At 37.9% G+C, this 13,838-nt stretch overlaps 1 protein-coding gene across 1 annotated transcript in view; it reads right to left on the minus strand.

Moving 5' to 3' along the window:
* Positions 1-12,767, minus strand: part of LOC135874751 (desmoglein-1-gamma-like) — a 31,114-nt gene extending 18,347 nt beyond the window's left edge. Inside the window, exons 1-7 of the mRNA XM_065399668.1 lie at positions 12,720-12,767; positions 5,315-5,350; positions 4,756-4,884; positions 3,818-3,973; positions 3,490-3,637; positions 1,197-1,360; positions 782-916 (exon numbers count right to left, since the gene is read on the minus strand). Of these exons, the coding sequence (XP_065255740.1) occupies positions 782-916; positions 1,197-1,360; positions 3,490-3,637; positions 3,818-3,973; positions 4,756-4,884; positions 5,315-5,350; positions 12,720-12,767 (816 nt within the window). The remainder of the gene's footprint in view (positions 1-781; positions 917-1,196; positions 1,361-3,489; positions 3,638-3,817; positions 3,974-4,755; positions 4,885-5,314; positions 5,351-12,719) is intronic.
* Positions 12,768-13,838: the final 1,071 nt, after the last annotated feature.

Here is a 13,838-nt window from a genome sequence, read left to right on the forward strand (position 1 = left end):
ACTTTGCATCTATCTTTGAATTTCATCTGTCATTTTGTTGCCAAGTCACCCAGTTTTGTGAGATTCCTTTGTAACTCTTTGCAGTCTGCTTTGGACTTAACTATCTTGAATAATTTTGATTCATCTGCAAACTTTGCCACCTCACTGTTTACCCCTTTTTGCAGATCATTTATGACTATGTTGAACAGCACTGATCCCAGACCAGTACAAGCCCCGGGGGGGGGGGGGGGGGGGGAGGGGAGAGGAGGGAAGGGTACCTCGGTTTACTTCTCTCCATTCTGAAAATGGACCATTTATTCCTACCCTTTGTTTCCTATCTTTTAACTGGAGTGCCTGGGAATGCTTTCAGGATCATCTAACGATCCTTAATTTAATTTAATTTAATTTAATGACAAGCCTTTTGTTATCTTATTCACCCTGCCTCTGTTTATAAACAAACTCCTTGCCACAAGGGCAGAAGTTGTTAGCAGCACAGAACTCATCACATTCCACACTCAAGCTCTGACTCCTGGGTGCTGAGCACCCACTCTTTTTTTACTCTGGCTGCTTGACCCCGGAGCACCCACGGAGTCAGTGCCTATGCTGTAGACCATGGGCCAGGTTGTGGAATGCTTGCTTACCTATGTTGGTGAGAACTTGTTCCTGTGAATAGTACCTTTGTGATAGGACTATTCATAGGAGAAAGTTCTCCTGAGAATGAGTAAGGGCTCCACTGGTTATCTCTGTGATGTTAGGGCATAGAAATGTTAGTGATGTTACTTTGATGGGGAAAAAAACTTACTGAACTCTGTGAAAGAGTTGGGAAATTATCGTTGACATCAATAACTTGAATAGCACAACTACAAAGGGAGGAGATTCCATCTGCAGCTCCATCGCGGTCTGAGGCTTTCACAACAAGAGAGTAGCTGCTATATTGCTAAATTGGAAAGAAAAATGAACACATTATTTACAAGTTAAAACATAATGAATAGTAATTTCTTGCTGCTCTTTTCAAATACACCAATTTGTTATAGATACAAATATTTGCTATAATACAGTAAAAAACCCATACTGTATCTATGTATTATAAAAAATAAAGCCTTTTCAATCTTCTATTTCACTTTTGTAACACTAAATACATTACTCTCTCTCTCTTCCCCTCTCACACACACACACACATTCTTTCAGACTGAATATTAACATATTGAAGCTTTTACCTCTCTGTCAAGAAAATTTGCTATGTGAACTTCTCCAGTATGTTTATTTAGAATAAACATTGATGCACCTGCAGGTTCCTGACTCTCTATCTTGTAGGCAATTTTGGAATTCAAGTTATTTGGCTCATCTGCATCCGTGGCAGTTATTTTCATCACCAGAGTATCTAGGAATTAAGACAATATCTCTTAAATTGGCATAAGAGCCCTATTTTGTTAATTTAAACTACTCAGCAAGACAAGCAGTCATCAAAACACAAGAATTATATTACTTATAAGGAGCTATGTTTAATTTCATTTACTAAGAAAATAATAGAAAGTACTTAATTTAGTAAAATGGTGGCTGTACTTATTCCAAGTGAAATCTGTAGTTTTGTGATCATGAACATCATTTACATGCCATGGAAATGGTTATCATAATGTGATAAACAGGGGTTTGGAAACCTATATAATCAGTGAATTTTTAAAAATGTAAAATCAGGATTGTAACTATTTATGATTTTTCCCACATTAAGTGGTTTTTATTTAAAGATGAAGAGATATGTTAGCAACCCTAGTATTTTGAAAAGCCAGCAAATAATCTCACAATAAATTAACTATTGTGTTGTTTGTTAAAGATGATATACTGCACATATAATCACACTATATTTTTAAAATTGTATTCTGATCTCACATATATATGTAGGATGCATAAACATCCATTTAAGTTTAGAATAACATAGTAACAACAAATTCAAAGTTTGTTTTAATGAAATCATGAAAATCAGACTTCACGCTGGGGTTTTTTGGAGAACGTCTTCATATTCAGTAGTTTATGTTGATGCCTTCCTGGAATTTTGTATATTCATTTTACTTTGCAGTATTAATTACACCAAAACATGCTTCCATATGTGAATCTATCAAATGAGTTAATTTTATTCACAAGGCTTTAAACTGGACAGCTGTGTTTTAAGTTTCAGTGGGATAAAATTTTGCCTTTAGTCTCAATGGTTAAAGTAGATGAACTTTGAAATTCTATGACCTGAGTTATGCAGGAAGTCAGACTAAATGATCACAATGGTTCATTTGGGCCTTTAAAAATATGAATACATGACAATAAGTAGGGGGAGTTCACTAATTTTGTGGCTGTATGTTATCATGGATGTTGATATCATATGGTTAAACAAATTGCATTATTTTGTGCAAAGGGACAAGGCAGGAGGAAAAGAATGGGGGCATTTGAAAGGAATTCACGTCCCTAAGCAGGCCTATAGCATATAGTGTGGAGCTGTGAAGGGGAACAACCACTTTGCTCTCAACTATCCTCTCCACCCACTTAAGGATTGCCAGGAGGGGAAAGGGAACTGACAGAGCCATTAGGTGTCCCCTAGTTTCCTGCTTGGTGCATGGTACAGATATGGCAATATGTCCTTTTTTCATAGGAGGGGAGAGAATGCTGGAAGAAGCAGACTCTCCCTCTTTCATTTATTGACTTCCAGGGCTTGACTTCACTTCAAAATTGCCTTGTGTTAGAATATAAATTGTGAAGAGTTGAGCTAACTAAATGATGCTTCCCATAACATTGGGATCAATATAGACAAGGACAAGTTGTGGTCAACATTGTATCAGCTACTTATGGCTAAACCTGGTCACAGTAATCAATTACTTTTTAAAAAATGCTTTCTTAAAAAAGCATTACAAATTAAGGGCACGTGAAGTAACTTGCAGGATTAGGGCCTAACAGAAAAAAGTTTCAGAATTCTTCTAATATAAAAGTTGGACACTGCCAAATATAAGTGTCCGTAATTTAAAAAGCAGTAAGTGGTTTTCATCAGATTGGTTTTAAGTCACAGTATAGGCTATAACCTTCAAATGTATAGTCATGTGAGTAATCTTTATAGTCCCATTCAGTTCAGTGATACTACTGATGTGTACAAAGATTATTCACATGGGTAAGGTCAGTAGGAATTCTCTTGGTAGTAAGCCCTGTACTTAGTAGGAAGGGTTTGCCATATTAGGATGTTACTTTGCAGTTGCCAATGTCAGCCACATTTTTAGTTATACAAACACATATTTTCAGATCAAGACACATGGGGAAAATTATATTATTTATAATTATATTTACCCTCACAAACAAGTAACCAAACTTAAAAAGAAAAAAAAAGAACCCATTTTCCTAAAAATTTCTAAATGTGAAAAGAATTTGATTGAGAACATTATGAGCAGCTGAAAAAAAGCATGGTAATTGTCTTGCAGTCTCCACTATTGCTATGGCTACTGACAATTGCTGTAAAATGTGCACAAAATAGTTACTTACTCTCCATAGAGCATTCTTCAATAGATCCCATATACGTTGCTTGTGAAAATATCGGCGCATTGTCATTTATATCCAGAACTCTGACTCGAAGGTCAAGAGGCGGTTCTAAATCTCTATGAGTAAGTGCATGTTTAGCAAAGCAGCGAATCTGGATAAAGAGGATTACAAATATGTATAATTTAAAAGAAGAAGAAACAAACTCAAATTTTGAAAATAATTATTAATTGAAACTTCACTTCCCTCTCTGTCAGCATTCATCAAAAGAAGGTATGAAGTAAAAAAGAAAGGAGAATATACTGTGCTAATAAATGGATTGTACAACACTTACAACAAATTCTGATGTCACCTCTCGATCAACTATTGATGTTATATTAATTTCTCCAGTTCTTGAATTAATAACAAAGATCCCATAAGGTGGCTGATCAATCCCTATTCCAGAGATGCTGTATATAACTGGTAGGTTTTCTTCACAATCTGATCGAATCTACAACAATAAACAAATGGAAAATATTATGTTTATCACAGTTTACTGAGAACACAAGTGATGGCTTCTCCCCTCACAAAGCCTTACAGAATTCTCAGTTACTCTCCTCAGGGGCCCCGCAGACTGCATTATGCCAGAATTCTCTTTAACATGGTGGGCTGGATGTAGCCCCTTAGAGAGCTTTCCAGTGCTGCTCTTTCAGGATACGTCTATACTGCAATTAAACACCCATGGCTGAATTGTGTCAGATGACTCAGACTTGCGGGGCTTGGGCTGCAGGGCTACAAAAGTGCAGTGTAGACGTTTGGGCTTGGGCTGGAGCCTGGGCTCTGGGACCTTCCTGCTCTTCTGCCCCATTGCCTCCTTGCACACTAGTCAGACACCATCCCAATCCTTGCTCTCAGGGATTCCTCAAAGTGGGTGGGGAAAGAGAGCGCCATTATGAAGTGATGGTGTAGCTGGCATCAGACAGAATGTATGCTGCACTTCCCAAAAAATGCAGCAGCATTCATGCTCCACTTGTGCTCTAGGAGGCCTCCGTACTGCCCCAAGAACACTCAGTACCACAATCTAGTCCACAACTTTCTGATTTTATGTGGGTATGGTACTCTCAGTAGAACCAGCAGCTTTAGAGCTCATTCCCTCTCCTATTCTGCCTTTTTTCTTTTGGACATGCTAGGCAAAATTTATATTTCAAGGTCTCCACCAGTTAGCTCAGTTAGGTCTCTAGCTTTATCGCTTTTTCTTTGCAACATACTTTCTAATCAATAAACAACACTTACTCTGGCAATTGGATTCTTCCTTGAATTATCTTCTCCTTCCCTACAATTTGCAGCAAATTTAATCCATTCCCGTTTTTGTCTTCTGAAGGTTTTCCATCGCGCCACACCATTTTCATTCCATTCTTTCACCTTAGGCAGAAAGAGTTCCAGGGTCACTATGACAAGCAGTCTGAATACAGTTGTAACCAATATAGACTGGTAGGATTTTAACAGTGTAAAGTATGGAAGACAGTAGATAGTAAACAGTATGAACATTAGTATAGACTAATGCTCTGTTTATAAAGCTTATAGTCCCAGAGCCTAAGCCTGCACATCCTTACTCTTGCAAGTTCTTGCTCATGTGAGTAGTCCGCTGACTTCAATAAAATTAGGAGTTTGCAGGACCAGATCTCTTTCCTTAGCAGGTCAACATTTAAGTATTTTTTTCAGATTTTATGGTCCAAAAATATCTTAGCTTATAAAACCCTTTCAATTCTTTATTTCATTTTTAATGATAGTTACATTTTCATTGCTCAGAAAATCTGCTCTTTAATAATAACTATTTTTATAAATATATTACCTCTACATGAAATCCAATGCTGAAATCCAAGAATACCTGCAAATACAGTAATACAGTTAGTCGAATACAAAGGTTGGGTATCTTTCACTTACAAATCTAAGAAAAATGTACTGAGCCATATTTGGCACTCAATCTGTGTGTACCACACAAGGAGTTCTGCGTGTGAAATGAGTAGCTATATCCTGAAAAGAGCTGTGCACAGATGATGAAATTCCTTTTGTCTATAAAAAGCCTGAGTAATCTGGCTTTAAGTGGGTAAAATGTGGGATTGAGAAAGCAAAACCCAGTCTCTACATGCCATTAGGGCATAGGGCTGCAGCAATGCCCCATCCCTCATGTGCTACCCTAGCACACCCATGACACTTTGTGAGGAGGCTGCTGAATTGCTTTCAATGCTTGGGAATTCCCCTGACACATGCCCTCTCTCCAGCCTGCTACCATCACTGCTTTCTGTGCCTTTTCTGTACAGCTTCAATGTGGGGTTTAAATGGTATGGAGGGCTTTGTGTTAGTCCTCACATCAGTGTGACTTTTACCCAGATTTCTTTTCAAGTTTGGATTAAAGGAGCAATTTCACAATAGATAACTTATGAGCATGTGTTAAATGGTTTGATCACAAATAGTAATATTTTCAGAATGTAAACACTCCAGTTAAGAACTGTGATGTAGCCACAGAAGCTATACAACCAATGGCCCAACACTGCTCCCATTTCAGTCAATGGGAGATTTGCCATTTACTTCAGCTGGAACAGGCACCTCAGTGGGGCTATTTGCCTGGATAAGGTGAGCAGAATTTTGTCCTAATGCTACAAACAATGTTCTGGGCTTATGGATTTTATGCCAAGTGTTGTGGAAGATAAAAAATAGTAGTTGTCACAGAAGTTACTATGTAGCCCATGGTAATTTCAACTCATGCATCCTTCCTGTAAACATTTTTCTCCAACGATTTACTGAATGCGTGTATTGTCAGAAGCTGGTCACTTAATACCGCTTGCTTTATTTATTTTTTTTAAAAATCACTTATCTCCAATGGCAATGAGGTTCACAAATGGCAATTTTGCCCCCGGACTCTAATTGGCCATATTGTGAACCATTTATGCATGTTGGGGACAAGTTACAAAAGTAGTAGGACTGCAAGTAATCCCACTGAAATCAGTGGGACTGCCTGTGTGACCGCGTACCACTGAATAAGGTTTTACAGTCTGGTCCCAATTTATTAGTGCAAGATGAAGATAATTGATTATGGGTCAGATTTTGCCACCTGAATTTAAGATGAGTAGCACCTTGAAATCAAAGAGACTACTCACAGAATAAGGTACTATTCACTGTGAGATGGGGGGGGGGGGGGCAGAATCTAGACCTAAATAGGCTAGAAAAGTATTCCTCATGAAAGGATAACTATAAATGTGGATTGGCTCTTTAGAAAGAAAGAGCTATAGGCATGTTGGGCTAGTAGCTTTAGCCTCGCTTTTAATATAAAAATGTACGTTAGGTGACAATTTAAACATTCAGCTATGGAATGGGATTTGAGTTCAGGCACAATTATTACCCACTTAGAGAGAGAAGGAGAGGATACTCTACCCACAAAGGGCTGCAGTCTGCTTTGATGGCAATGCAGAGTTGACCCAATCAGGGAGAGTCTGAAGCAAATTACACCCACCACCAGGAAAAGGGCATGAGGAAAAACCCTGCCAAACATTACACTGATTCAGTGCCTATTAGGAGTTGCTTCCTTTGGCAGAGCTCCTGTGCAGCCCCTTTGGGAATTAAAATGGAACCCTAAGAGACAGTTCTGGTAGCCTCACTGCTTCCCCTTCCTTAGGATGAAATCCCCTCTGGCATGCAAGCAACCTTGTTGGCCCAGAAAGGTGTACAAGAGTTAGTGAATCAGCCACCAGTGTCTGTATTAATTGGTGTATATTATAAGACACAACACTGTAACTTATATTCCATATGTTCACATACTCTAAGCTATTCATTAGAATTCCTTTCTTCAAAATGCATAATCACAAGGTTGTGTTAAGGATACAGTATTACCACCGCACAATAATTGTGCAACTAAAGAAACCTTAAGTACTAATCTTTAAGGTTATGAATATTCATAAAATCTTTATTTTCAGCCTCGCCTGACCTGGAGATAACACAGCTGGCAAGCCATGAGAGATATAAGTTTTACACTTGAGATTTTTCCTTTGCTCTTGGGCCCCCACTAGTTGGGAATGTTCTGAACGTGCAGCTCAGAACTGTTGGGGGAAGAGAAGGATTTCATGCAACTATACGCCATATTTCACTGATTGTGAATGGGAAGATTAGCTTCACCACTGTCCTCTAGTGGCTGTTCTACAGAAGAAAAAAGCCCTGACACTACTTGTGGATAATGGAGGATCTCCTACTTAGGAGACGTTTATTTTTTGAGTCAAGAGTCCTCATGCTACAAGTACACATTGAGCTGACGAATGTGAAGTCTGTATACAGTATAATAATAATGATGCTCTCTTATATAGCGCTTTTCATCAGTATATCTCAAAGTACTTCACAGTCTTTAGTATATTTATCCTCACAGTATATTTATCCTTTAGTATATTTATCCTGGGAGGTAGGGAAGTGCTATTATTACCATTTTACAGATGGGGACCTCAGGCACAGAGAGGCTAAATGACTTATCCAAGGTCACATGGGAAGTCTGTGGTGATATATCAATATTAAGTATGTCTATTACACCAAACACCTACAGAGTTAAGTGCTGTAGTATCTATTCAGCCATTGCTTTGTTACATGTACAGCAACAGACGCCACTGAAAGGGTACAAGGTGTGGGGTACGCTATTGGAATTTTGGAGCAGGTGGGAAGTTGATTAAAGGGGAAAACTTGATAGCTTTGCTGGAAGGCTCAGGGGTTGAGCCTTGGTTCCCTTCAGAGTACCATCAAGATTTTTGTCCTTTCACAGATCATTAGCCTGTGTGAGACTTCCTGCTGAAGGGAAGTCCATAGAAAAGCGAGTAGGCACTTGAGGGAAGTATTTGCTAGAATTGGGTGGGGGATACGAGGCTGAAAAAAATCATCTTTATTGGGACAATCTTAAACATGTTTATGTTTAGTCTGTCTCAAAGCTTTGCAATTCAGTTGGATAATATGAAAGACCTGTGCCACTGGCACTGGAGCAAAATCTGCAATAACACCATTAAAGTCACTGGAGCTACTCCAGATTTATACTGACGTAACTGGGAGCAGAATTTGGCCCTTAGCATTTATATAGTGCTTTGCATCTTCAAAGACATTAACTAATTGCTAGCTGACTGCCAAGCAATATTATAATATGCAATTATGGAATCCTCCCTGCTCCACCTATTCACATCCAAATGACTGAACATGCCCATAACTCCTTTTTTGCCCTGTTTCCCAACATTATTCCTAAAGGGCCTGATTCTATTCTCTTTGAAGTCAAGGGGAATATTTGTTGATCTCGTTGGGAGTAGTATTGGGCACTCACACTCAATATATTAGTCATCCTTGTGCCACTGTGGTTATGTTTGTGTCAGCACTTTAGGTCATATACTGCACTCCTTACTCAGCCAAAACTCTCACTGAGTAAAGGCCTGTGAGAACAAACCCTTCCTTTCATGAATGTCTATTTCCAGAGTCTGTAACTCAACCATAAAAAAACCTAAACCAAACCAAACCACTGTATGCTAAATACTGAGCGATAGGGTTGAAGCTTCGAACTGAACTTTCCCCTTACATATTTAAACAACCAACGCAGTATCTTCTAAATCAAAACAGAAAAGCATATTTCTCATTGCCGTTAGCTTACTCGTTGTCCTCTAATTAACAAATAGTTTCATTTTTAAGGGGAAACTTTGTACGATGACTTTTCTGGTTGTTGTTGTTGATGATGTTAACTTTAAAATGGCCAGATGCTTTCTGTGATATATTGGAAGCTAAAGGCAACACTTATACATGCTATGTTTTCCCAACCCTGCTCCCACTGGCGTTAATGGAAGTTACACTCCCCACTGCAATGAGAGCAGAATAAGGCCCAAAGCTTCATTCACTTTTAAACATTTGTATTCATGGAACTAAACACCTTTACAAGTTTGTCATCAGGATTTGTTCTCCTCTATCTGATAAATAATACAGGCCAAATCCCGTAGAAATTCTGTGGGGTTCCATTTCTTAAGTAACATTAACCATCCGAAAAATGAATGGAGAACTAACCCGAGTAAAGGCTCTAAGAACAATTGTTTTTCAAACTTGAATTTCATAAGTTAGGTACTTAAATCCATATTTAGGCTCCTAAATAAAATTTTCCAGATTTCCAGTGGTGCTTACAACCCACAGCTTCTATTCTACATCTCTGAAAATCAGTCCACTTTTATTTAGGAGACTAAATATTGATTTAAGTACTTAACTTTAGACACTTTGACAACTTTGGCCTAAGTTCCTAAAGCCAAAGTCTTCCCTTAGATACATGTTGCAGCTTCCATTGGCTTCAGTGGGTGTTCTACAGACATATCCAAGGGGAAGGTTTGGCCCCCGTAGCATACTGTAATTATCCAACCAAATTATGAGTGGACAATGCAACCCATATCTTTGCAATTAGAAGAGAAAGTGAAGAAAATATATGAAAAAAAAGCAGCCAAGCAAGACAGGTGGTGAATTTAAGATTGTTATAAACTAACCATCACATGGTATCTGGAAGGAGATGAGTCATACTGAATCAAACATACAATTTCCACAAAACATGCCTGGGCAAGTACAACAAACAAAATCCAGTTCTACACTCTCTACTCATGCAAGTAATGCCTTTGAAGTCATATGGGTTGCAGAATCAGGCCCACGAATGGGGAAATGTGTACTAAAAATTTAATAGTTGCAGAGCACAGTCTGTTTCTGGTAAAATAAGGTTTTCATTTCAGAATGCATTCAGAATACTACAGGGTGTATATTTCTATAACAATTTTATTTAGCTTAATTTGATAATAATATGCTAATCCATCATCAAATATACCACTCACATAGGTGTCTTTCATTAAAAAAAGAAAAAAAAGATGGAAAACCTAACCTCTAAATCAATGTGAGTTTTGGGTGAATTGGGAGTACAAGGTTAGGCCTCATGTCATTTTTTAAAACTGAATTCTTTCATAATTTATTTACCGTATATACTCTTTCATTAGCCCATTCGTTTATAAGCCAACCCCCAAGATGGTTAAGTAAAATTAGCAAAAACTATATGACCCTTTCATAAGCCAACCGTATATTTCAGGGGTTGGCAAACTTTGGCTCCTGGCCCGTTAGGGTAAGCCACTAGTGGTCCTGGACGTTTTGTTTACCTGGAGTGTTCACAAGCATGGAACCCCTCAGCTCTCGGTGTCTGCGGTTTGCCATTCCCAGCCAATGGGAGCTGCGGGAAGTGGCACATTGGCTGGGAACGACAAACCGTGGACACTGGGAGCTGAGGGGCTCCGTGCCTGATGCTCCAGGTAAACAAAACAACAATGTATTAGATATTCAATTAAATGATTCCATAGAGTTTAAAATCATCAAATTTTGGTGAAGACCCGTTTATAAGCCAACCCCCGCTCTTTGATGCGTCACTTTTTTACCAGAAATATTTGGCTTATGAACAAGTATATTCGGTAATCTCTCTACTTCTATATGTACAAAAAAGCCTCTTTTTCTTATCGATTGGACTGAGACTGAATTAAAATAAGATCCCTGTAAATTCCAGCTATGAACATTTGACCAGTCCTTCTGTGACAAGAGAAAGACATATTCCAATGGCTTTACTTGATATCTCTGCATAATGACCATTCATACAGCTAACACCTGCCAAAATGTGGTTAGTGTTCACATAAACTTTCACTTCTCCTGGTTGAAACTGAAATCCTGACTCAGTCACAAAACTATGGTAAAATTTATGTATTTTTTTTTTAAATTAAAGTGCTGCAGTGTTGAAAGAGATTATTTTTCTACAGTAAAATGTGCACTCGAATGGATGGTAATTTATAGTACAGTTATAGTTTATTTTCACTGAAGTTCCAAAAATGAAAAATACCTATTACTATGTGATTTAATAAATCTCATCTTACCTAATGCTGATAATGTTGAATAAAAAGCTAAAATTGTTATTTTGACACACACTATTCCAGACCTGGAAGAGACCTGTATGTTGCCTTAAACAAGCAGAAACTAATCTGAATCATAACCTTGTCTGTTTTTTGCCAAGCCTTAAAATTATTTACTTGGCCTCTGCCCATGTTGATTAGTTCTACTTTACTGAATGCAAATCTAAGAGCTAAGGTTTGCTTAATCTTTCCAAAATAAGCCCCAGTATTTTTTATTCTATGTCAATAATCCTTTAGATATTGTTAGTACAGTAGTATTATTTTAAAAAGTTAATATAGGTGTACACTTCGTTGTATAGATTGTGTGAAACAAACTCCACAAAACAAACCATTGTACAGGGAATCTACTCCTGTTAGTTTTTAGGGCCTTATAATTGTCCTTAGTTCTAGAAAAGCAAGATAAACTCTGAAAAACAAATCCCAAACCAATAAAACAGAATATGATGCCAGAACAGATCGTCACAATATCCTCTGTGATCCTCTTTTATATCTCTCTGGTTTTAGTTAATTTCAGCTTCCTGATGCCTACACCTTACACAACTATTCTGCCTTACTACAAGCACCACTTTCTTTTTTTGCAATAATATAAACAAACACAGTAAGAGAATAACACCCCCAATGTAAGGATTTGTTTATTCTCTACTTTTATACACTAATGCTACTATGTTAATGTACCAAGCAGTGATGGTTCCTTGCAATATTAACTAATGGGCCAAATCCTGTAATTGTTACTCAATCAAAACCTCCACTAAATTTAATGAAATGGGAGGTGGGGATGGTTGCCTGAATAGACTATAGGGTTTGATCTATTGTGAAGTAATCTTAGCCATTATTTTTTAAAGAATGCTGGATTCCCCTCCCCCCCCCCCCCGATACACTGGACAAATGAAGACAAACATACAACTAAATAATAAAAATAAAATAATAAAATAATAATAATAATAATAAAGAAAGCAGCTTGTTAAGAAGTATTTATTATTATAAATATGTAATGCATTAATAATCAGAATGGTACAATGGGTACAGTTATACTCAAAAGAAATAATTCTGATAACATTAAAATTAAAGATGGGCTGTTTTTGCAGAAGCTTTTTAAAAGATTCAGTTGAAAACGAGCAATGGTTAGTTTCTAATGCACAATGTTTAAAATTGCCTTATTGATTAATATGAGTTTCAATGTAGTTAAAAGTGGAGGCAGCAGTAAATGTAATCATCTGTAGAAAAGTACTTTGACAGACATTAAAAGAAAGCTTACAAATATTGTTTTAAAATTCTACTTACCATTAAAATGAATAGAACAGCAGCTGTTCTGAAGGGGAGCCAATCCATTGCATCTGATTACTCTTAGATACAAGTCCAAGTGAGTTGTGGTTACCCTGCTGTTCCCTTTCCCCCCTCACTTTAGTGTCAGTGTAAAAAGACACTCACTAGATGTTCTTACACCCTAGCTCTGGAGGTGTTCTGCTTCCCTCTGAAGGAAGCACTGAAGATGGTGTATAACAGAGTCTGTTTCCCCACCCAAAAATCCTGGGTTGGTCTCAACTGAAACGCTTGACAACATCATTATTGCTCCCAGGTAAAAGCTTAGAGACACACCTTAATTCTTATTGCAACAAAACCCTTTGCTGGATACCAAAGAGACCATTTTAAAGAGAGAAGACAAGCTTTACTGGGATGATTCCGAGTGCATTATAAGTTACAGCGTGATAAATAATTAAAATGTTAACTGATCACTTCAAATGCAGTTAGAAGACTTCTCCTTACTGCCAGTAGACTAAAGGCACATAATGAAATTTAGGAATATTTTTGTAAAGAGTATGAACTTTAACAACTGACTAGTGCATCTGAAAATACATATCCATTTCCTATAGAAGAGTAAAACCAGTATCTGTCTTCTGGGCCAGACGTAGCCCAGGCCCATCTACACTATATGTGCGATTAGGAAGAATAAACTAACTTGTCACAAGCAAGATCATACAATATTTTGATAAAAAAAGCTTTATTTATTGGGTTATAAAAACATCAGAAGTATCTAGGATAAGAAACCAAGCCCTTATGATCCTATTAACTGCTGTGCTTTGACACTATCTTTTTTCCTGCCATGGGCCAACTCCTCCTTGGTGCTACCAACTGGAAGCAGAGATGCTGCAGAGTACATCCTCTGAAACAGGAATCCTGCTGACCATGATTAGATCTCTCATGGCAGGCCAAGGAGATGTGATTTGGAACTCAGTTGGGGCCAGACTCTGAATGGCCCTTGCACAAGTGTATGAGAGAAGAAGGCCTCAAGGAGCTTTCCTCTCTTTACACCCAACTTAGGGTGGGCCAAAATTGCACTTGAGAATACAGCGAATGAAGAGACTTCACCCCCAGGTGCACAAGCCACCCCAAAATGGACAG

The sequence above is a fragment of the Emys orbicularis genome, chromosome 2, assembly GCF_028017835.1.
Source record: "Emys orbicularis isolate rEmyOrb1 chromosome 2, rEmyOrb1.hap1, whole genome shotgun sequence".
NCBI lineage: Eukaryota > Metazoa > Chordata > Testudines > Emydidae > Emys > Emys orbicularis.